This window comes from Drosophila montana, unplaced genomic scaffold (assembly GCF_035044405.1).
Source record: "Drosophila montana isolate Dmon_TW-CO22-7 unplaced genomic scaffold, ASM3504440v1 contig_779_1, whole genome shotgun sequence".
In the NCBI taxonomy this organism is placed as follows: domain Eukaryota; kingdom Metazoa; phylum Arthropoda; class Insecta; order Diptera; family Drosophilidae; genus Drosophila; species Drosophila montana.
This window is the reverse complement of record NW_026999075.1, coordinates 1,273,187-1,294,257: the sequence shown is the minus strand read 5'-3', so window position 1 is coordinate 1,294,257 and position 21,071 is coordinate 1,273,187. Positions and strand designations below refer to the sequence as shown.

The 21,071-nt window shown below is 39.1% G+C and overlaps 7 protein-coding genes across 8 annotated transcripts; 3 read left to right on the top strand and 4 right to left on the bottom strand.

Annotated features, from left to right (window-relative positions):
* Positions 1-331: 331 nt before the first annotated feature.
* LOC135439813 (uncharacterized) lies at positions 332-1,397 on the top strand. Of its 2 annotated transcripts, none has more exons than XM_064698630.1 (3): positions 332-387; positions 459-1,131; positions 1,196-1,397. In XM_064698630.1, exons 2-3 carry the CDS (start codon positions 596-598, stop codon positions 1,350-1,352), a joined length of 693 nt encoding a protein of 230 aa, XP_064554700.1. In that variant the 5' UTR covers positions 332-387; positions 459-595; the 3' UTR covers positions 1,353-1,397. The 2 variants fall into 2 exon arrangements, with proteins under 2 accessions (XP_064554700.1, XP_064554701.1); XM_064698631.1 differs by having other exon boundaries at positions 332-414; positions 536-1,131.
* A 670-nt stretch (positions 1,398-2,067) lies between these two features.
* On the bottom strand, positions 2,068-2,758 carry LOC135439909 (uncharacterized). The gene is made up of 2 exons (XM_064698774.1): positions 2,283-2,758; positions 2,068-2,224 (listed from the first exon to the last, which is right to left on the bottom strand). The coding sequence occupies exons 1-2, from the start codon at positions 2,756-2,758 to the stop codon at positions 2,068-2,070; spliced, it is 633 nt and encodes a 210-aa protein (XP_064554844.1).
* A 111-nt stretch (positions 2,759-2,869) lies between these two features.
* LOC135439791 (uncharacterized) lies at positions 2,870-4,541 on the bottom strand. Its single transcript, XM_064698595.1, has 4 exons — positions 4,359-4,541; positions 4,081-4,229; positions 3,146-3,546; positions 2,870-3,072 (listed from the first exon to the last, which is right to left on the bottom strand). Exons 2-4 carry the CDS (start codon positions 4,174-4,176, stop codon positions 2,907-2,909), a joined length of 663 nt encoding a protein of 220 aa, XP_064554665.1. The 5' UTR covers positions 4,177-4,229; positions 4,359-4,541; the 3' UTR covers positions 2,870-2,906.
* LOC135439908 (uncharacterized) lies at positions 4,416-5,499 on the top strand. The gene is made up of 3 exons (XM_064698773.1): positions 4,416-5,128; positions 5,189-5,299; positions 5,361-5,499. Exons 1-3 carry the CDS (start codon positions 4,416-4,418, stop codon positions 5,497-5,499), a joined length of 963 nt encoding a protein of 320 aa, XP_064554843.1.
* A 958-nt stretch (positions 5,500-6,457) lies between these two features.
* On the top strand, positions 6,458-7,614 carry LOC135439905 (uncharacterized). The gene is made up of 3 exons (XM_064698772.1): positions 6,458-7,233; positions 7,298-7,408; positions 7,472-7,614. Exons 1-3 carry the CDS (start codon positions 6,458-6,460, stop codon positions 7,608-7,610), a joined length of 1,026 nt encoding a protein of 341 aa, XP_064554842.1. The 3' UTR covers positions 7,611-7,614.
* A 30-nt stretch (positions 7,615-7,644) lies between these two features.
* Positions 7,645-9,300, bottom strand: LOC135439904 (uncharacterized). The gene is given in 4 exon segments (XM_064698771.1): positions 7,645-7,897; positions 8,037-8,338; positions 8,411-8,922; positions 8,991-9,300. Coding segments are annotated over 4 exon segments (1,377 nt in total).
* A 1,543-nt stretch (positions 9,301-10,843) lies between these two features.
* LOC135439903 (uncharacterized) lies at positions 10,844-12,827 on the bottom strand. The gene is made up of 3 exons (XM_064698770.1): positions 11,942-12,827; positions 11,165-11,362; positions 10,844-11,102 (listed from the first exon to the last, which is right to left on the bottom strand). Exons 1-3 carry the CDS (start codon positions 12,787-12,789, stop codon positions 10,844-10,846), a joined length of 1,305 nt encoding a protein of 434 aa, XP_064554840.1. The 5' UTR covers positions 12,790-12,827.
* Between the last annotated feature and the right edge of the window lie 8,244 nt (positions 12,828-21,071).

Here is a 21,071-nt window from a genome sequence, read left to right as displayed (position 1 = left end):
TTTGTTTTTCATAAATTATGACATGTGCTTCGGAGAATAATTTCATTTTTATCCGTTTCTCAAAAATATATATAAAAAGAAATATATAAAAAAAAGTCATATTCCATGTTCTTTTTAGCTAATATACCTGTCAACAATTTAGCAAGCAGTTCATCCAGCTGTTAACCATTGAAATAAAATACAATTTTGCTGTTTCCATGTTGAACAAATAAACGCTCTGTTTGCGTTCGTTGCAAATGCATTCAATTTGATGTATTCAATATGCCAAATGTAAACAAGAGCTGTTTCTCTTTACTTGGCATGTATATCTATAAAAAGGTATTTCATAGATACTCATTGATTTATCCCTTTCCATTTAAGTCGTCCAGTTCTTGTAGGGTATTACCAGTTCAGTATGCGTGATTTTACCTGCAGGTATAGAATAAATTATGCATTCCATTTTTTTTTTTGTTTTTCAGAAACTGTGTCCCAGTTTCTGCAGCTCTTACGCTTCTAATTGGGACTCACGCAGAACAAATGTTTGACTCATTAACAGTTTGGTTAATTGGAGACCCAAATAGAGAAATCGGAAAACCGGAACGCAGCTTTGCTTATCATGTGTCATATGGATCATATCGAAATGCGACAGCCACAGCAGCACAACTCGAAATCTTTAAACGGGATTCTCGTTGCGATCATCGTTTCGATTTCAATCACAGGCACCTGTGGCCTTTTGCTATTTCCTACATCTACGGTGCTGCAGCTGACGACATCTATGTCGGTGCCTATTGATATACCAGACGCGCGAAAGGTCTTCATGGACTTGGGTTTTCAAATGAATTATAATTTGCCATATGATCTTGCCTCATTCTACAATTCGACCATTTGGTCCAACGAGCTAGAGCGTCGTAAGCGTAATTTAAATAACTTAACAAGCACAGCCATGGATCTACTAGAGGCTGAGCGTGGAGTACATCCCAGGGATTTCACTGCCGGCGAGCTTTATATGGGTATGGAGGGCATATTGGAGGACTACGGCTTTCACAGATCCTGCTTGCTGCGCAGTGTCTGTGAACTGGCACTTCATCCCTTGACGGATAATCACAGTTATAGCTATAGCCTGATCGTTCAGATCATCAGCTTTTTGCTAACGTAAGTGCACTCCACTAAAGTACATAAACATTCGACTGAATACTCTTTCCTACTCATACGATAGGCCTTCGCAGCATGATGGCTTTGGCCCCAACGAAAAGTTATATCAATATCGATATGAACGAGCCGAGAAATTGGGCTTCATCGGCGGTGATTGCCAGCAAGCTTATCCAAAGTGTAAGTTGGATGTGCTCAATATTGTCACTAATCTAGTCGGATGAAATAAAATTACTTTAAATCTATAAATAAATAACTAAGCCAGTTAATGGAAATGGAAAATTGATGGTAGGGTTTAGAATTTGGGCTTATGGGAAGATTCGAGGAATATGCTAAGAAAACATATCCAAACGAAGATATCTAGAGTTACTTTAAAATATATTTAGCAATTATTAAAATACAAGAAGTGAAGATTCGGAAATAGGTTAAGCATGGTTTGAACGTTGATTTTGGTGTTTATTAACGAGTCGATCTTAGTTGCTTTCATGCTAGAGTATGAAATTCGTTCACATAGAGTATTGATTAGGCTAATTTTTTTTTTAATTCAAACTAAAAACTTAAATTTCGAAGACAATTTTAATACAAAATGTATAGATTGATTTTAATAAAACACATGATTCACTACTGTATACTGAAGTGCATAATATATGTAAGATAAAATTGATCTGTGTATTATTATTATTGCATGAGGGGCAACCATTGTTTTAACACTGATTTGTGTAGAATATCTATTCTCTTTCAAATTTCGTGGTCTGTGATAAACAGAGAGTTCGTCGTCCTGATCAATAATTGATATACTTGATTCAGACTTTTGCCAAATTTTAAAGCATTTGTTTATGCATAAAGGGTAAATAATTACGTGTATATAAATGCAAAAAAGATGCAATAGGCGCTTAAAGGATAAAAAAAAGTTATACAAGTCTTCAAATTAATTTTATATTAGTGGATAAGTTTGCTTATGGCACTTAGGAAATCGACCGGACACTGTGTATAAAGTTGGGCACAATCTGCGCCCAAAAAGCCTTGCTGCTCGGCATGCTCATAGATTTCGCGGTAAATAGTTTCGCCTGGTGCAAAGGCCGAATGCAGAGAAGGGCTGAAAGTGTATTGTGAGATATGTGACACATGGCTTCAAAATAGATCCGACTACTTACGTTAGGGTAAATGTCAAGAGAGCCGTCAGCATATTCTGTTCTTCATCATGAAACGGATGTCGAGCCAGTTCGCACACACTACGCAGCAGACAGGCCTCATCGAAGCCATAGCGAGTTAGCATATTTTCGATGCTCATATAGAGCTCCCCAGCGGTAAGATCGCTGGGATGCATATCATTCAGATCAACTGGCATATATTTTTGTGTCTCGTTGCGCAGCTGACGTTTGTCACGTCGGGCAAACTCATCTGGCCAGATGGCAGCCGCGTAAAAACTGGACGGCTTGCTGGGCATTGCGTAGTTCATTTGCAAGCCCCAGTCCCAAAATAATTTGCGTTGCGGTATTACGATCGGCACGGATAAGGCCGCTGTTACCTGGTACACCGACGAGGCCGGAAAGAATAGAGACATTTTGGCTTGGCACTCATACAGCGCTGCCAGCAGACCAAAAATGAAGTGCACACTCTTAAGATACATTTCGTAGTGAGACGAAATGGAACTAAAAACGACATGAAAACGACGATAACAACGCACTGCCCAGCTGAAGTCCAGACAGACCCGAATCAGTTGCTAATGAAACGCACAGACTTTACAGTTTACATCACGTGCTGATTATTCAGTGTATTTAATCATTGTGAAAGATGACATTGCTAATAAGTCTCAAGATATCGTGTTTGCAATGCGCATAGAGCTTGCCGCAATCGTTGCCAAGAAATCCATCAAGCTCTGCCTGTTCGTAGGCCAGCTTATAGACATGCTCACTTTCCAGAAAGCCGTCATGCTGTGTTGGACTGCAATAGAGAAGACAAGATATTCATATATAAAGATGTATCTATTAGATATAACTGGGAGGTCCAAACATACCTCAATATAAACGTCAAAATTTCAATTAATATGTGCTGATGTATATCGTCAAACGGATGCTTAGCCAGTTCACAAACGCTGCGCAATAGGCAGGTCTCATGGAATCCATATGATGTGAATGCATCCTCAATGCTCGCATAAAGCTCACCAGCTGAGAAATCCTTAGGATGTGTTTGTGTCAATGCATTGTAACCATATTTCGCATACAAGCTCAGTTCATTGTTACCAATGCGAGGTAGTTCCCGCTTGGTTTGATAGTTTGCAAAACCCGGCCATATGGGTATGCTGTAAAATGAGCTCAAGTCGCTGGGCAAGTCGTAGGAAATGGCAAAACACCAATCGATCAGTATACGACGTTCCGGATAGAACTCAGCAATAGGCACGGAAACCGATGAGGTGAGCTAACAAGATGAAATTAAAGTTTTGTAAATCAATGGAAAATCAAATTCTTTTTAGTGGCATTACCCGGCCTTGCCCGGGTCAACTGTTTGCACATTTGCACACATTTTATCCTGAAATCAACATCTCAGGCTAAGATATTTAAAAAAGGTTTGTCATCGATTGAATTAAGAACCACAAGATGAAATCAACGTTTTCCCGTCATTCAAATCCCGTGGTATAAGGCTTAATGTCAAAAAAAACTTGTGTTCATAAATTTTTCATCCAAGAGGAATGGATATTGAGAAAATTGTCAAACACGAAATTTCAAAAAAAAAAATGTTCGAAATAAGTTTTAACTTGAAACCCAGCAAATCTTTTACCCCCATTTTCGCCGAGGAGGGGTGGATTTTCGAAAAGTGTCAAAGGCCTCTGACATGAATTTAAGCATTGATCTAAAAGAATCAAATTACCGGGCTCGCGATTTTTGGTAGCTGCAGTTTTAATTTCAGCTTCTTAGCTCTTACGGATTTTTATATAGACATACTCCTGCTTACCCCCAGGGAAGATGATGCCGGATATAATAACGTGCTGGCATATTTGCAGCCAATAAGAATGATTAGTACTTGGCAGGGCAGCCGAGTATGTTCCATATTTCAGACTGAGCGAACTGTTCGGCTTGAATCGGACACCTTTACTGATCAGCCTGTAAATAAAAAATGTTCAAATTGGGTCTCTGGGCTAATGGCATCTAGTTATAAGTACGGTCAATAAATCAAGAAATCAATCAACTCAATGTAAATATTGAACCAATTTGTTCACAGTAAGTACTTACCCTATATGCAAGTGAAGCTTTAAAATCATTTCGTTCTGTGCGTTTGCTCTGCCTTAAATGCTGTACACTCAGTTCTTTGTGTTTTTGGTGCTGCTCAGTTGTAGTCATGGGGAGCTGAGACCTCAACAGACTCAACTGAGATCAGCCTATGAGCGAGTGTTTAGTCGCCGGAAGCGTGCTGTAATCTTTCCTCCTGGCTCATTTTTTAAATTTACTTGCAACTTTAGCAATGGTCTGCTCTCGACCTATCCGCGTGGCATCTCTTTCCAATTGGAGGAAGCCGTTTATTTTCCCATACCTGGCACTAGAGACGATCTGTATCCAAAGCGTTTCCTGCCAAAGAAAACAACAACACCAAAGCCTCTGACAAGCACAACAGATACGTATGTGTATATACCCGGCACCGACTGGCGTTTTAAGGCGCAGACATTGCCAAAGCCGAGGCCAAGACCGTATCAGCCTAATCTTCAGCCTCCCAAGACACAACGTATTGATCCTGACGGGTTTGCCAATCCTCACAAGTGGCAGCAATGGGCAAAGTATGGAGCACACCAGGCTCAAAAATGGGAAGGCAGCGCGAATAAGCACCGCTCGCAAATGACCAACAAGACCAGATGGTCGAAATGGACTACACCTGCGCCGAAATGGACACCTGACTGGACAAGCCACTGGTCCGGAACTAGACCAAACGCAGTTGTCGAATCTCGACATTTTCATGGCCATCGTGACCGAAGGCAGCTCTTCGAACACTTCAGTGGACTTAGTGCACGGTAAGTATGTCTAACCGAATTAATTGGTAGTACATACCCTAGGATAAAAGTCCTTTTCAGCTTTGGAATCGACATCAGGTCCTGCATATTGCGCAGCATATGTGATTCAAAGCGACTTTTATTGCCACCAGGATATTCCATGCTCCAGGATATGCTGCGTTTAGTGTTCACGTGGGTTTATTGAGTGCTGCCTATTTAAAAATGTTCTAATAGGTTCCATGTTCATATTTAGAATGCCCCGACTAGATGGACTGGAGGATGATTATACTCGCGTTATGATGAAGGATGCCGATACCTGTACTCAGGAGTTGAAGACCAAATGCAATATGAACTTATTGATTTGGCTTTTAAGTGGTAGATTGGACAAATAAATGCTGTTAAGAATTAAGATTCAATGAAACTTTAGTTTTAAAAAATAGAATTAATAAATAAATAATATTTTCCTTGAGAAAAGTAGTTTTACATTTTCAATTCAGGATAAAACAGTTATGCTAGACCGAGAATCAACAAAAATCAGAAAAATATCCTCTGTGAATCTACAGAGATCCGAGCTTGCCCTAAGTCATATCGGCCGATCAGTCTCCTGCCTTCCTTGTCCCATAAAGCCTGAGGACTCAAACAGGCTTGGCTAAACATTACCTAAGCCAACTGTGTTGTAATAAAAATGTATGCCATTTTTGATCAAAAAAAAAAAAAAAGATCCGAGCTTTGGAGAGATACAATTATTTCTCTTAATAAAATGTCTCGCTAGCTAGTATTAGGTTAGTAATTAGATTTTTGGTACATGGTCATCCTAAGTTGTATACTTTTTAATAATAGCTATAAATAATCTCCTAAAGCATCATCCTTGTGCAAATAGGTAGAGATGGAACGAGTTATCTAATTGATAAATACTTCCAGGCCCGCATCTCCCAACAACATATTAAATACGGAGAGTTACCCAATTTGAATAGCCCTTAACATGCAATATACCAAAATTTTTATGTTTTTAATGGAAGTATCAAAGAGGATTAACGGGCTCGTATGTGATTCTGAAAATGTTCCTGGACCAAACGAAATTCCCGCACGCTCCTCTACAAATTATATCTATCTATATTTCTTGCAATACCAACCGTATTTAAGCAAACAAATGTCGCTGACTTTTTTTTTTTTTTTAATAAATTCATCAAATTCCTCACTAGATATTTTTCGGGCACATCTATTGTTATTGTTATTTGCTTAAGAATTTACACTCAATCTGAAAAGATAATAGTAACTAGTAAGTGTACTTATTGAATCTACCAGCTGTCGTTAGCTCTCTTTTAACATCTCAATCAGTTATTGTCAGTCATGAGATGCGGTCTCTGGATTCAATTGCTCGGGCAACTGGCATTTTCTCTGGTGGTCTTCGGCGAGCCAAACAGAACGGAGTTAAACCATGTTGTGGAACGTGTTTTCTCACGTCAAAAGCGCTTTGTGTTGTTTCCGAAGGGTTCGAATTTGAAATTTACCGGCTCTATAAGTAAAGGTCTTCTCTCCAGCTTCCCTAAAGGCGTAGCCATGAATATTGAGCAGGCCTGTTACTATCCAGTGCCTTCGAGTCGTGAGGATGTCTATCCGAAACGTTTTCGACCCAGAACAACTACAACTCCAGAGCCCAAAACAACCACAGAGCCAACCTATGTTTGGATAGCTGGTACCGATTGGCGATATAAGGCAACACCAGTTAAGAAGCCCAAGCCATTAAGGTTACATCAACGCATAGACTACAGGCCCCAAACGCCCAACTACGCTGATCCGGTAAAGTGGAAGCAATGGTCGAAGTACAGAGAGCGCTATGAGAATTGGACGCCAGCAAGACCATATTATGAGAAATATAAGCAGTCTGGAACGTGGAGCAAATGGACAACAGCAGCGCCCAATTGGAACAAATATGGCAAGCGTTGGTATAGATCGGTGGAATCGCAACAAGTTGAAAGTCCAGAGGAAGAGCCTTACGATCCCGAAACAGCGCCCTATGAAGCTGTCACCTATCCAGATCTGGAGCACGTCACGGACTGGCAACAATACCATGGACATCGTGATCGTCGGCAGTTGTTCGAGCAATTTGGAGGGTTCAGCAAGCTGTAGGGCATATAGATGCTATTTCCATTTCTAATGCAAAATTATCTTATATCTTCTCCCTTGCAGTCTTGGTATCGATACTAAAGCCTGCATCCTGCGCGCCATATGCGACAGCAAGCGTTTGCTACTGCCACCAGGCTATTCCATGTTGCAGGATATAGTCCGTTTGATCTTTACGTAAGTGATTGCTTTCAATCAAAATATAACGGACATATTATTAAGAACTGAACTTCCATTTAGCCTGCCCACCATTTCAGGCGTGGAGGATGACTACAGTCGTATGATGCGCATGAATGCAGAGGATTGTGACCGACAATTCAGGGGTCAGTGTAAATTAAACGTGTTGGGTGTGTTGCTTGATGGCAAGTGGGGTCATTGAATAAAACGACATTGAGACAAAAATTGGCTTATCTTTATTGTATAAATGGTGCATCCCAGATAGATAGCTTGCACTCGGGATAGAGAGCAGCGCAGTCACCTTTATGGGCATGAGCTTTGTCGTAACGACTATCTCGATAGGCTACGGGCTCATGATCCAACGCCTCTGGTATGGTAAATACCGCACGAAGCAGTTCGCCAGCGAAGCTACCGGGCTCATGCTCATTGGATTTCTGCCCAGTTTCACATAGAGTACGCAGCACGCACTGATGTCCATTGTGACCGCGTCTGAAACACAGAAATATGAGATAGCATCTCATTTTAAAAGTTGATACGAATGAGTGGAGATCCGGGCAAACCGATTGCGATTTCTCAGTCTTCACCTTTCCAGATATTCATTTACGAACTAATGATAATTCTTACTTACTTATCCAGATACTTTTCAATTCTTTCATACAACGTTTGCCGACTGTTCCGATGATATTTGATCTGAATGTTCTCCATTCGGGTTAAGTCAGCATCGGGTACATTGCCAACGCCACTACGTCTGTGACGATGATGCGGATTGGCTGCATCTGGTAAGCTTCGTTTGCCAAATACCGGATATATTTTATGATGACGCGGTGGCTTCGACTTTGCTTTGTACGGGCTCTTCTGCTGCTCATTAGGCTGTGCATAAGAGCCATTTGGCTGGCGAAGATTGTTGGGTGAACTATAGAAGTTATTTCGCTGGCGCACTGCGTTCTTTAAACTTCAGGACAAGAGATTAAAAGAGATGTCAGTATATATTGGGACATTTACTTACTGCGAACTCAAGGCCCAGTAGGGATAGCGAGGGTTCTGGGCCTGATTATGGCGCTGCAAATACTTCTGGAAGGGATTGCGTACGCTGTTCAGTGGACTGCTGTAGTAATAGTGACTATCCTTGCGTCTGGCTGGAACGCTGGGGCGTCGGTAGTAGCTGTCCGCATATTGATAGGTTGGATGCATCGGTGTGCGAAACACTGGTGAGCTGCTATAGTAAGAATTATAAATGCTGCTTCCGCCTGCTCCATTTGACAAGTTAATGTAGTTGGGCTTGTAGCTGTCGTTGTTGGTTTTGTTGTTAGTTGGATTTTGGGCATCATCCACGTAGGTTATGTTGGATACAGTGTCGTTGCGACTAACATCTATTGTGCCATCTTCCAGCTTGTTCAATAGATCCTCAAGCGCTTCACTGGGCGGCTTGCTGGGCAATTCCCAGGCCAGGGCAACGGTAATCCCCAGCACCAGATAGTTGGTGTAGTCAACAACGCAGATGACTTCATCGAAAACTGTGGCCGGAATAAATGAAGCATGTAAATGGCAACGTTTAGGGCCATTGACGACGAGACAGACTCACCCATCTGAAAGGAACTGCCCTCCGGAAATACCAAATAGCGTCGCTTCCTCGAGAGCAGCTCCTGTGCCTGCATTGTTTGGCTCCTGGCCGATTCGTTAAGTTTCGACTCGATGAGCTGCTCAAAATCCGAGTTGCCATCGCTTCCATCAGCATTGTCTACATTTAGCAATGGGCCAAACGTTGGCAGCTCAATGGCACCGCCTCCGGATTTCAGTACATCGCCCTGGCAAACACCTAAGCTGGCCAACAGCAACAGCTGCAGCAGGATTAAGATTGAGGGCTTTCGTGTTGTTTTGTTGTTGATGCACATTTCCTACACTTGTGGTCAACGCGTCGTCCATACGCCAACTGTCAGCCAAAGTTCCCAAATGCTGCGCCAACCAACTGCTCGAAAGACACGGAGAAAAAGCAGCGCCTAGTTCATGGCTGGGCTGTTAATTGCGGCTTGTACCCCGCTTTCCCATCTCTCCACAGAAACTCAGCACATCTACTCAAGCATCTACTCTGTCCGAAGAGAACTTTCAAGTTTGTCTTGGCATGGCTGGTGTAACGTTTGAGAGCTACTTTAAATACTCTTGTGGAGGGTATTCGCACTTTATCATAAAATGAATATCACATTGCAGCAGACATCTTTGACTTCATAAAGTATATATATTCTTGATCAATATCAGCAGCCGAGTCGATAAAGCTATTGTCATGAAACTTTGCATAAAAACTTCTATCTGTTATACGCAGTAAACATGCCGGAATCGATCGGTTCGGGCCATTATAACTCTGCAGTTGTGAGTTTTTATAAATATTTCTACCACAATGCCAAAAGCGAATCAAATCGAACTACCATAGGGTACTTCTAGCTTGGGAAAGCACTTCTTAAAATATATATCTGTGCAAGGGTATTTAATCTCCGGCGTGCCAAAGAAAGTTATTCTATTTTTTCTTATTAGTTTTCACACTTTTCGTCTTTTGCTTTAGCCGAATGCCTCAAGGCCAAGAAGGGTATATCAAATTGTTACAAAACTAATCCAAAAACGTAATGTTAACCGGAATGTAAATGTGTTAGATTGTAAATGTTTTAATCATTAAGATAATCGTCCGAGTCTATTTGCTTTCAATTGGTTTATTTTGGCTTAATAGCTTAGTTCAACTGCAACATTAAACTGTTTACAGGGAAATTCATAAGTCTGTCATACCCTGCTGCAGTAATTTTAATTCATTTTCCCCTCTGTTTTGTTCTGACTAGCAGTTTGTCTTTCACTTTGTCTTTGTTTCGTATGCTCATTGGTCTATTTAAAGGCTCAAATTAGTTTTTCACGCTACCAACTTTTCTGGACAGAACTGGCAAGTTCTTAAGATAAGCCTAATGGGTTAAACAGCTATTAATATTATATTTATTTTGTGACTCCATTAATAGGGTTTGATATTCTCATATTTTTTTATTATTGAATCTTTGCCAAATTAAAGTGATGAGTAAACAGGGAAAACAGACAAGGGAAACGTATCGTAATATCTAAATTTTTCATGGTAATAGAAGGTCTATTTTCATATATTTTTTATTTTATTATTTACAAAATAGAATATAGTTATAAGTTTTTTAACAAAGTTTTTTAAAAATCATTGGCTACTATGGCCTTAGTCTAAGACAATACAATATACATATGCTAACCAGCGGATCGAAATCGGATTCTCTTTGTTCATATTGTTTTTATTGAAAAGAATCTAAACATTAATATGGCGACTATTTGAGATATCTGATTGGACCCAAACCGGAGACCCCAAGATAATCGCATTCATATTTACGCCTCCAAATACAATAATAACTAATAAATCATGAGTATATTTAAGACAACTTTCCTTTATTCCAACCAAAATGTGTGACTGCAATCGCCATAAATTTGTCGACAGTTTCCTTGCTCCTGATGCGCTGCCAGATAATGTGGTGAGATGTGCTTCAGCACTTCGCCAGCTTCGTTGCTGCAGGGCAATTGAAAGATGGCCGACACCAGCTCCATAATAAAGCTCTGGGGCTCAGCTGCCGCCTGCCCCATGCCCGTTTGACGCTGCCCCGATTCGCAGAGTGCCCGCTGAATGCATGCGGTGCCATTGAGCTGTTGCCTGTGGGACACGGATAAGTACAGTGGGTTATGGCTGTGTAAGTCTCTCTGGACAGCACTTACGACTTGTATAATCGTTCGATCTTGCCGAAGAGCAACCCTCGGGAGCTCAGATGCTGATCCAAATGTAGACGCTCGATGACGTCATCCTCTGCTTGGGGCTGAATGTCTCGCCGTCGTCGCCGTCTTCCGAATACTGGATAAATCTGATGCTTTGGTGGTTCCTTTAGCATCTGTCGTGGACGTTGCTGGTGGGTGTAGCTGTTGTAGTATGTGCTATGAGTATGTATGTGTGGCAAGCATTTAATGGTTAAGTAATATTTAGATTATACTGATACTCAAAAAAAAAAAAAACGATCAAAAAAATTATTTGAATTTCTTTGAGCTGAACCGGTTTCAAAGCGAAAATCCAATTTGTAAAAAACAGTCGAAACTTAACCTGAATATAACCACATTTTGTCAAAGGATGTCTTGGTTCAAAATAATTTTTTGTTTGGATAATTGAAAATACTGCACTGCTATTTTGAAAAATTAACTTATTTCGATTAATATGTTGCTTCCTATAAATATTTAATTAGAGATTATTTAAATTGATCTTCTGAAAGATGCATAAGATTTGATTGCCAAGGATCGAATCAAAAGCTGGGTTCATTGATGATGAAAACAGGGTTAAGGCGGGGCGTTTATTCGACCTTCGAAGCGTGAGCCGGAGCACCGAACATTTTTATTGCGTTTTCTTTAATTTAATGCAACTTGTAATATAAAAAAAAAATTTTATTAAATATTCTTTATTTATTGTTGGGAACATTTATATTTATAAGGGGTTGTTTGCATATATACCTTCTCTTTGGCTGCGCGTAGGAGTTCCACTGTTGCTGATTTTTGCGCCAATTTTGCTCAACCCTCTCTTTGTTCCTCTGCCACCAATTGTCTGACCAGTGGTCAGCATTGCCACGTATTTGTTCGGCGGTTGGAGCGTTTGGGGGAGAGTTCGCCCACTGTCGCCACTTTGGTATTGACTGTCGCGTATGCCAATTAGCCGGCCGTCGTGCATACTGTTCTCCATTAGGCGAATTTGCATAAACGGAAGAACCCGTGCCGCTCTGGACATTCGTATAGTACGAGTAACTGTCGACTTTGGATGCAGAACCTGCAGCTGATGCAGGGGCAGACGTTGATGTTGGCTGCGCATGCATTGCCTGCCAATTAATGGCGGTTCGAATGTTGTTCCCGTTCCCCGTTGCGACCGTCCCCAGAACGCTGTCGTTGCGCCGCACCGTTCCCAGGGTGCCATCGTTTAAGCGGGTGCGCAGGTTGTCCAGCAGCTCGCTTGGCGGCTTGCTGGGTAGCTCCCAGGCGACGGCACATGTGATGCCCAGAATTGCGAAATTGGTGTAGTCCACAATGGGTATGATTAAATCGAAGACCAGTTGAAATGAGCTGCCCTCGGGAAACAGCAGATACCGCTTCTGGCGATGCAGCAGCAAAAGCTGTTGACGCGACGAATTCACTGCAAGTGCTGTGGAGGCGTCTTTGCTAGTGAGCACATGTGAAAATGGAGATGTTTCCAATTCATTTGAATCATTTATGTTTGCTCCGGCTTTCAATATCTTATTACTCTGGCACAGCAGCAGCACCAAGATAATGGCCAATGCACAGCCAATCACTATTATAATTGTTTTAGACATTGTTTGGGTCTTACTTTAAATAAAAATACCTTTCGTTACACGTTTGTGACCACACAGACTGTGACAACTTTAGTAAAATTGAAAAAAAAAATAACAATTTACAGAATGTAACTTCTCTAAATACCACAAAAATAATAAAATATTATTATCTGTCTCTAGTACACACGACTTTTAAATTTAATATTAGAATTTGTTATACCCAAACATATTTGTAAATAAGGATTTATGTATGTTATATTTTAATTATTATTTATATGCTGCCATGCAAACGTGACGATGAGCCTGCGTGGCTTAGGCGTCTGTACGTCGAACTAACAAGCGGCAATTCGCCAGTCTGAAGTTGGCGGGTATTACACATAAAATTTCGATACCACTTGGTTATTCATTTGACCCGGGCATGGCAAGGTAATTTTGTTTAGTAAAGTAAAATAAAATAATTAACGATGTAACTTAACATTAGGAATCAAACATCAGATAATATTTTTATAAATAAACAGAATTATTTTAATTTCACTTGAGTTCATTTTGCAATTGTGCAGTTGTTTCGTCGCCGTTCAGACTTATAGATCACACTGAGCAATTGGGCCACCAATTTGTCGAGTTTGCCTTTGAATTAACACAGACTCGCGCATACATTCACAACACATACAATTTGCATAATTTCACTTTGTTGGCGACGCGCCGGGACACTTTTATTTGGTCACATTGCCAATCATGCGTTAAATTAATGCAGTTTTCAACAGTTTAAAATGTTGCAGAATTTCAGTTTGAATGTTTGGAGGCGGGTAGAAGGTTTCGCATGCACAATTAAAACTCGTCCATTTTGAAAGCCTCTTGGGCAATTGGACGCAAATTTATGATGCAGACAATTACCATTAGAGGCGATGAGCTGCGAAGGGATCGGATTTTTCACCTTTTTTTTTTACATCGATGCCATTAGCTGTCAGAGCTGAACTGATACGACAGACTGAGGCCTCTCCGGTTAGTGGTTCGATGGGTTGTCAGCACCGTTTAATTGTACAATTAGCACCCAATTGAGTGTCGTTAAGCGGGCATTTAAAGGTGCGAAATACACTCTGTTCTGGGCCGAAACTGTACGATAATGGTCCCATTGCCGATGGCCATGTGCTCGAACTTAATAATATATTGCAGTACCTGGAGATTTGTAACACTTTGAGAATTACAAAATATAAGTTTTGATTATCGTGTAACATTTTTATGTTGCATATCGTTGTTTTTGAAACATGTGTTATTACCGACCATTTATCGATACAGAGTTTATTTTTAATAACATATTTTGAATAATCAATATGCAAAAAATGGCTGCAAAATTTAATTACTTTTGTGTAATCGGTTTTAAACACTTTATGTGACATTTTAAAAACTTACTTGCTAATTGACATGTAATTTATAGTCTCAATAACTATCAATAATGGGTGCTATAAAAAAAATTATAAGGCTTCGTAAAAATTTTTAATTTAATAATTTAATTTAATACGAAAATTTATTTTTTCTTTCTTTTTCTTTATATTAATGCGACATTCATTTCGGATTAGTGTTTAATATAGAATCATGTATCTACTGAGAAATTGGAATATGCATACCTATTTAAGATCTTGCTAGGTATTCGTCCGTTGTTGGGGCATTATACAGTTTGTATTGTTAACTATTAAAGACCTATCCAAGCTTAGAACAAATATTTCTGTATCTACAAGACAAACATTTGCAAATGATTCTGCCGCGTAGCCCTCATTGAAAGGAAACTACTTGCTGGTGCACGTAAATTGAAGACCCATGCAAACTGCAATTTTCGTTCCCTCATTGGCTTTTAGATACACGCACATGCACACACCCACACCCTCACATAGACACTTAGTCAACACCTCCGCTTAACTTGCCACCCACAGCAATTATCGCACATGCAGGTTTTCCCTCTTTTTTATGTGCACACACAAATACGCCGCACACAAACCAACGTAAATTTAAATTAAAGCAAATTTTCAGCTGCATTTTGTTTGTTTTCTTTTGTTTTTTTTCTAGTTTGCCCCGCTTTTTGGTTGCTCATGTGAGATTTTTGCTAATTTTTACCAAGTTGAACTGTAAACAATGTCAGCATTGTAACCAAATGAAAACAAATGCAGCAAACAAAACACATTGCGCTGCTGCGGGTGGCATTTGTGTAGGGCTAGAGAGGGGGCTGAAGGGGTGTTGTAAATGTTTGTATTAGTTGCTGGTGCTCAGACCCTAACGAACAGCAGTTGCAGTTGCCATCGCAGTCGTTGCAGCAGTCGCAAAAATTTTCGTAGCATGCAAAACATTTGTCAAATGTAAATTAGCAATGGGCCTGGTGCTAGGCAAGGGAGTGGCTGTTGGAGGAGAGTGGGTGCTGCTGCTGCGGTTCATTCTCTTAGCAAGGGGGGGGGGGGGAAGCGGGAAAGAGGCTTTCCGCGGTACAAATCGCATAAAATCACACTTAATGCCCGCAGGCAGCACAGCGAGACGTGAATGTCGCCGGCAAACAAACGTCTACACGTGTAGAAGGGGGTAGGTTGGTCTTTAGCAGGGGTGGTAGTAAAGGGGGGGGGGGAGGGGGCGGACGCTATGTACTTTCAAACACACACCCTATTACAAATACGTACTGCTGCTGGTACTGGCGCAATGTTGCAGACAAATGCGGAAGCACTAACATGGCCCATTCCGTTCCGCTTGCCGCAACCATTCCCAATTTTCAACTTATTTCTTCTATTGTTCCCAATTATCGCACACGGAATACACAAAAGCAATGTTTAATGTTTTTGTTGCAGCAACTTTTGTATGCCGCATGCCGCTCGCCACACCTAAAACTCGACACCCGCTCCAAAGAGCAAGTCAAACTTTAATAAGCGTCATTTCTATTGTTGTTATTGTTGTTGCTGCTGCTGCTTGTTGAAGCGGGTGCTGCCCACATTGCGTATGAGCAATTTACATGTCGAGTGTCAGCTGTGACTCGGTCTGTGTGTCAGTTTGAGTGTGGGTATGTGTGTGTGCTTGTTTATGTTGTAAAACAAAGTTCTCTGTGCTCTCTCAAGCGCATTCCTCAACCAGATAAGAAAATTTGAATTTGGAATTTTTGGCAACAAACTCTCTAATCTTTGTTCCTAGGCAAAACCATAGAGAAATTTATATGTAATTAAATTAATTGTCTGAAGTTTGATTAAATATACTGCCAGCATAAACAGTACCTACTCAATTTAGTGCATTTCTAAAATAAATATATGCAAATGCTTTATATTTTTCATATAAATCAAATAATATAGACAGAGTAAGCTTATTAAATAATACCCTTATAATTTGGCTACCAAAACACTACCATTAAAAAGATTAAAATTCGAATTGGAAAAAGCTACTGAAATTTGAAAATATGTTGGTGAAAATTATATTTTAATAGCTTTAAGCAACAACATAATTTTCATAACAATAATTTAAATTGTAGATGATCACTAAACACAGGCTTTCTGCAAAGTACGTGTATCATTTATAGACAGGTGGCATCTTTATGGTCGGATGGTTTTTAAATATTGTTAAATACAATTTTATTAAATATATTATGTACAATGTAAGCCGTGAAATAGAGTAAGCAGAATACTCAGAAAATTAGTTTACGTTTAAGTTAATTCATTGGTTTTATTATAAATATTTTTGAACAAATTCTTGACAAAGCTTAAGACAGTAAAACCAACCAAAACGAGAAAGAAGAACTATCTTCGGCACGCCGAATACTTAATATCGTTGCAGACCCAACCTCTTCCTAATACTCATTATGCCGAATATGTACAAGATATCTAGATATCTACAAAAAAGTTTTCTATCTAACAACTTAATTTTCGACCGATCGTTCCTATGGCAGCTATATGATATAGTGGTTCGATCCAGCCGGCTCCGACATATGTACTGCGTGCAACAGAAAGAGGGACTTCTGCAAAGCTTCATAAAGATAGCTTTAAAACTAAGAGACGAGTTCGCATAGAAACAGACGTACGGAATGACGGACTTGGCTATATCGACTCGGCAGTTGATACTGATCAATAATATATATACTTTATGGGGTCGGAGATGTCTCCTTCTATGTGTTACATATTTCGAGACAAAATTAAAATACCCTCTGCAAGGTTATAAAAATTCCTATATTCCCGAGAATTGGAATTGAGTTGGAGTTTCGTTGGAATTGGGTTACAATGGATTTCTCTGTCACCTCAGCATATTCTTTTTGAACGTAAAATTTATATTAAACTGATTTTATTTCGTACATATTCATCTTTTGCAGCAAATGTATTTTAACACGAACTAAATATTTGCATAAACTAAAATATATCGAATCGAAACGAAGTAAATAACAATTAATAAGTCTCAGCAATATGCCCTTTAAATACAGAAAAGGACATTTATTTAATAGAATTGAGCTTAAAAGAAGACGAAACTTTTAAAGAATTATTTAAGATTCCGCAAATCGATGAGTGTATTTTGTGGAATATGCATTTTTAAGGAAATAAGAGTTATTGCATAACACCAACTCAAAATATTATTGTGAAAAAATCCTACTACCGAAATATGGCTTATGCGCATACATAAATTTTGTCTTAATCTTATTAAAGACACATTCCACTTTTATTAAAAGTTTTTGTTCTTAAATTATAAAGTAAATTTACTTTAAAGATAAAAGGTTAACAATACCAGTGTGTTTTAACTTTTAATTTACTATATTTGTATTATATAGTCACATTGCAGACACCCAGTACTGCTATAACATACCAAATATACAGTCATAGGGCTTACAAATAATTCAACAAACAAACCTGGTTCAATTCTAATTGTTAATCTTTGAGAACTACTTTAAAAGCATGTGCCATCAATTAGCATCTAAATTTTTAGGTCCAATGAACCAGGTTAAACTTGAAAGCTATGCAAATTAACATCTAGGCGTAAGCTAGAGCTGGTTCAATGAACTGAGCTTGTTAAGAGTATCATAACGGTATTTCATCATCATTTCGAAATAAATATGGCACAGTTGACGGAACGGATTAGCGCCTTTGGTAAAGCACTCCGAAGAAATTAGCAAAATATTTGTGTTTCATATTATTATTATGATTATATAGTGTAAAAGCAACTGAGACTGCGACTGGGACGGATACTGGGATTGAGATTGGGACTGTAAACTTGCTTCGCATTTCATTTTGTTGCTGATGTCAGTCGCCAGTATTTTAATTATGTCAAATTTGTGATGCTTTTCTGTGTGTTGTTGTTTTTGTGCTGTTGGCAGCAGGCAAATGTCAGCAGCTAATTAGAGAGAGTGAGCCAGCGGCGTCGAGCGACTCACTCAATGTCACTCTGCATGGGTATGGTCTTTGCCGTTGTTACAGGTTACCAGAGTCCCCAACTCCCAGCTAGGGATGTGACGACTACAACAACAGCGACAGAGACGTCGATGCCACTTCAGCGCCCGCCTTGGAGGCTGCTGCTGCTGCTTGGCCTTGTCATCATTTGCATAAGAAATTTATCTCAATGAGTAGCTAATTGGGAAATTGCGACATGCCTTGAGCCTCATACCGCCACCAGTTCCCTGACCACCCCTCACACTGTCAACAAAAAGGCTGTACGAATCCTTAGACGTTAGTTTTATTTCTCTAATCCTTGAACTAATTTAGAGAACGAATCATCGCAGCTCCTCAGCTTAGCGTTTTATAATGAAAGGCAGGCATTTTGGTCTTAACAATGCCGACAATTCAAATAGGAGAAAAACTGATTTAATTTAATTATTTAAATCTTTTTTATATTTGCTTTTAAAATAGTCCAAGGACTAGTGAGAAAGATAGTTTGAATTTATAGAATAAACTCTATTCTTTTTAGAATTTGTTTCAACATTCTTTCAAGAGAATAATTGTTACCTTAAATTGTTGATATTTCTTCAATATTAACTTTACGAAATATTCATAAAAAATGTGAGAAGATTGAATATATTAAACTGTATAATATATTTTTTCTGTAAAAAATAGCTGAACGGAAATTAAATATATACAGCACTCAATATGTACTTTTAAAAAATAGACAAATGTTTTTTTGAGGTAATATGTTTATTTTATATTTGCTTGTAAAAATAGTTGAGATAGTACGGAAGATTAAAATTTTTCACGGGCGGGAAATGTTCTCGTTTTATTGATTTAGGGAGACCGGCACTATTGAAGTGGCCAGCATTGTGTGAGCGGGAATGAACATTTGACCAATTGCGAATACACTCAGTGTGATATTATAGGCAGCTTAATTTAGATATACACACTCGCAAACACAATTGGCCAACTGAGTTCATTAGCAGGTCCCCCATTCCCGCTGGCTTCCCCGTTGGCTGTGGGCGCATACATGGCTTGCAGGCCATATCAATGCTCTGGTCTGCCAGCTCCAATTGCCCGATAATGCGAGACAAACCCCAAATTAAATTAATTGCACATTTTAATTGACAACGTATCAAATCAATTTGCATCACAGACGGCGATTAATGTATGAATGCAACCAGATCGAGGCCTGTTTGCCACTTGCCCAGCCTTTTGGCAAGCATAATGAGCTGGAGCTGGCGCTTGTGGCTGTCCATTTAACATTGTTGGGCCTTTGAATGCCAATAAATTAAACCAGGTGTGCAGTGCGGCGTGGTAAGCTCACATATTGTTTGGAGGCAACTAACAGACCCACGGTGCACATAAGCGATTAGATATGAACCCCAACAATGGATCTTTAGAGTTAAGCACCACAATTGTTGCATTAACGAAATATTGTTTTGTATGTTAAAGATTTTAATTGACTTTTAAAAAGGAGTGGGAGATGACGATAAAGCAGAATTGCTGTAGAAATAAATTTTTTAATAGGAACATCTGTAATTCCCCGAAAATTTGAAAAAAATTGCGTTTCGAAGGATATTTTCATATATCTTTTGTTATCTTATGTTAAAGAATACTGCGTTTATTTTTTTCTTGCCATTATTTTTATAAAGAGGACATTAAATAGAACTTATGTTACTTTTCTTTGCTATCCTGTTCATGCTATCCTGTTAATACAATTAAAAACATAATTTGTGCATAAGTGGGGATATTATTGCTTGTCACTCTTAATGTTAAAATGTGTGGTAGCTCATGTGTTTAGAGCTCATGGCAAAAAACCAATTTTTATTTGCCACGGAAAATTGACACTTGACAATGGCAATTCTCAGCATTTAAAGTGCTTTAGAATTAATATTAATTGCTTGAACATGAAACCAAATCAAATAAATAAGTGCGATTCTAGGCCTGGGCATCCGATACTGTTGAATATCAATTTTTTTGGTTGCCAAAAAATGTATAGTTGACAATGCCAATTATCCGCACTTAATGTGCTTTTTAATTAAATTTAATTGCTTTAATAAGCATGAAACAAAATGAATAAAGTGAAAACGGTTCTTATTCTGAACATACTCTTCATTCAAGATGGGAATATACTTGAAGCGATCGTTTGGTATATGGAAATTTATATGGATCAGATTTTTGTTTATGCTTATACCTCATATTCCACACAGGGTTTAACATTTACAATTCCGTAAGTATGTACGAGTATGTACTTTTGCTAAACGTAGTATACAAAATAAACTGTAGCCAAACAAAAACCAAATACTAGAATAAGAAAATATAGGAAAGAAAATTTGGATGTGAGTAGAGGTCAAAAGGTGAAACTTCAAATTTTGAATGCAACTAGGAGTTGGTTTTGGATGTGCTTGGCTGACTGCGACTGCTGCAATTTTCCAGGGCAATTTCTCACACAGCAAGCATAATTATTACTTGATTGAGGCTGCAGAAGTGTGTATGTGTCACTGTGTGTGTCTGTGTGTGTGTGTGTGTGTGTGGGCCAAAGTGCCTGAGAGAAACACAACAAGAGCCTCAACTTTGTATACTTTGTACCTATTAAAAATGCGTTAGAAAGGGTATATGATATTAAGCGTTTCTAGAGACTTGCGCTTTGCGAATTAAGATTAAATATAATTAAATAAATGGAAATATTCATTATCCAGTATTAACGAAATTACAATTATTCTCCTTAAAGAAGTTACATAATCAAGCTAAAATAATGTGATAACGATCGGAATATAAACACCGAAGAATGCATATTTCATGGCATGGGGAGGAGAAAGAAGAAGCAGGGCTTCTATATTATTAACATGCATGCGCGTTGTTGTGTATAGAAGGGTACAGGGTATTTCCCAATCGGGTGCTTCTGACTAGATCACTTTC

Excerpts from the sequence above, each read along its gene's own strand:
- LOC135439813 (XM_064698630.1), top strand. The coding sequence starts at position 596 with ATGTGTCATATGGATCATATCGAAATGCGACAGCCACAGCAGCACAAC. Across the intron at positions 1,132-1,195 it reads ATCATCAGCTTTTTGCTAAC|GCCTTCGCAGCATGATGGCT; the intron begins GTAAGTGCACTC and ends CTCATACGATAG.
- LOC135439909 (XM_064698774.1), bottom strand. The coding sequence starts at position 2,758 with ATGTATCTTAAGAGTGTGCACTTCATTTTTGGTCTGCTGGCAGCGCTG. Across the intron at positions 2,225-2,282 it reads CTCTTGACATTTACCCTAAC|CCCTTCTCTGCATTCGGCCT; the intron begins GTAAGTAGTCGG and ends ATACACTTTCAG.
- LOC135439791 (XM_064698595.1), bottom strand. The coding sequence starts at position 4,176 with ATGGAACATACTCGGCTGCCCTGCCAAGTACTAATCATTCTTATTGGC. Across the intron at positions 3,547-4,080 it reads CGGCATCATCTTCCCTGGGG|CTCACCTCATCGGTTTCCGT; the intron begins GTAAGCAGGAGT and ends TCATCTTGTTAG. Across the intron at positions 3,073-3,145 it reads ATTTTGACGTTTATATTGAG|TCCAACACAGCATGACGGCT; the intron begins GTATGTTTGGAC and ends TCTCTATTGCAG.
- LOC135439908 (XM_064698773.1), top strand. The coding sequence starts at position 4,416 with ATGCTGTACACTCAGTTCTTTGTGTTTTTGGTGCTGCTCAGTTGTAGT. Across the intron at positions 5,129-5,188 it reads TTCAGTGGACTTAGTGCACG|CTTTGGAATCGACATCAGGT; the intron begins GTAAGTATGTCT and ends AGTCCTTTTCAG. Across the intron at positions 5,300-5,360 it reads ATGCTGCGTTTAGTGTTCAC|AATGCCCCGACTAGATGGAC; the intron begins GTGGGTTTATTG and ends GTTCATATTTAG.
- LOC135439905 (XM_064698772.1), top strand. The coding sequence starts at position 6,458 with ATGAGATGCGGTCTCTGGATTCAATTGCTCGGGCAACTGGCATTTTCT. Across the intron at positions 7,234-7,297 it reads TTTGGAGGGTTCAGCAAGCT|TCTTGGTATCGATACTAAAG; the intron begins GTAGGGCATATA and ends TCTCCCTTGCAG. Across the intron at positions 7,409-7,471 it reads ATAGTCCGTTTGATCTTTAC|CCTGCCCACCATTTCAGGCG; the intron begins GTAAGTGATTGC and ends ACTTCCATTTAG.
- LOC135439903 (XM_064698770.1), bottom strand. The coding sequence starts at position 12,789 with ATGTCTAAAACAATTATAATAGTGATTGGCTGTGCATTGGCCATTATC. Across the intron at positions 11,363-11,941 it reads TACGCGCAGCCAAAGAGAAG|CTACACCCACCAGCAACGTC; the intron begins GTATATATGCAA and ends ATACTACAACAG. Across the intron at positions 11,103-11,164 it reads ATCGAACGATTATACAAGTC|GCAACAGCTCAATGGCACCG; the intron begins GTAAGTGCTGTC and ends CGTGTCCCACAG.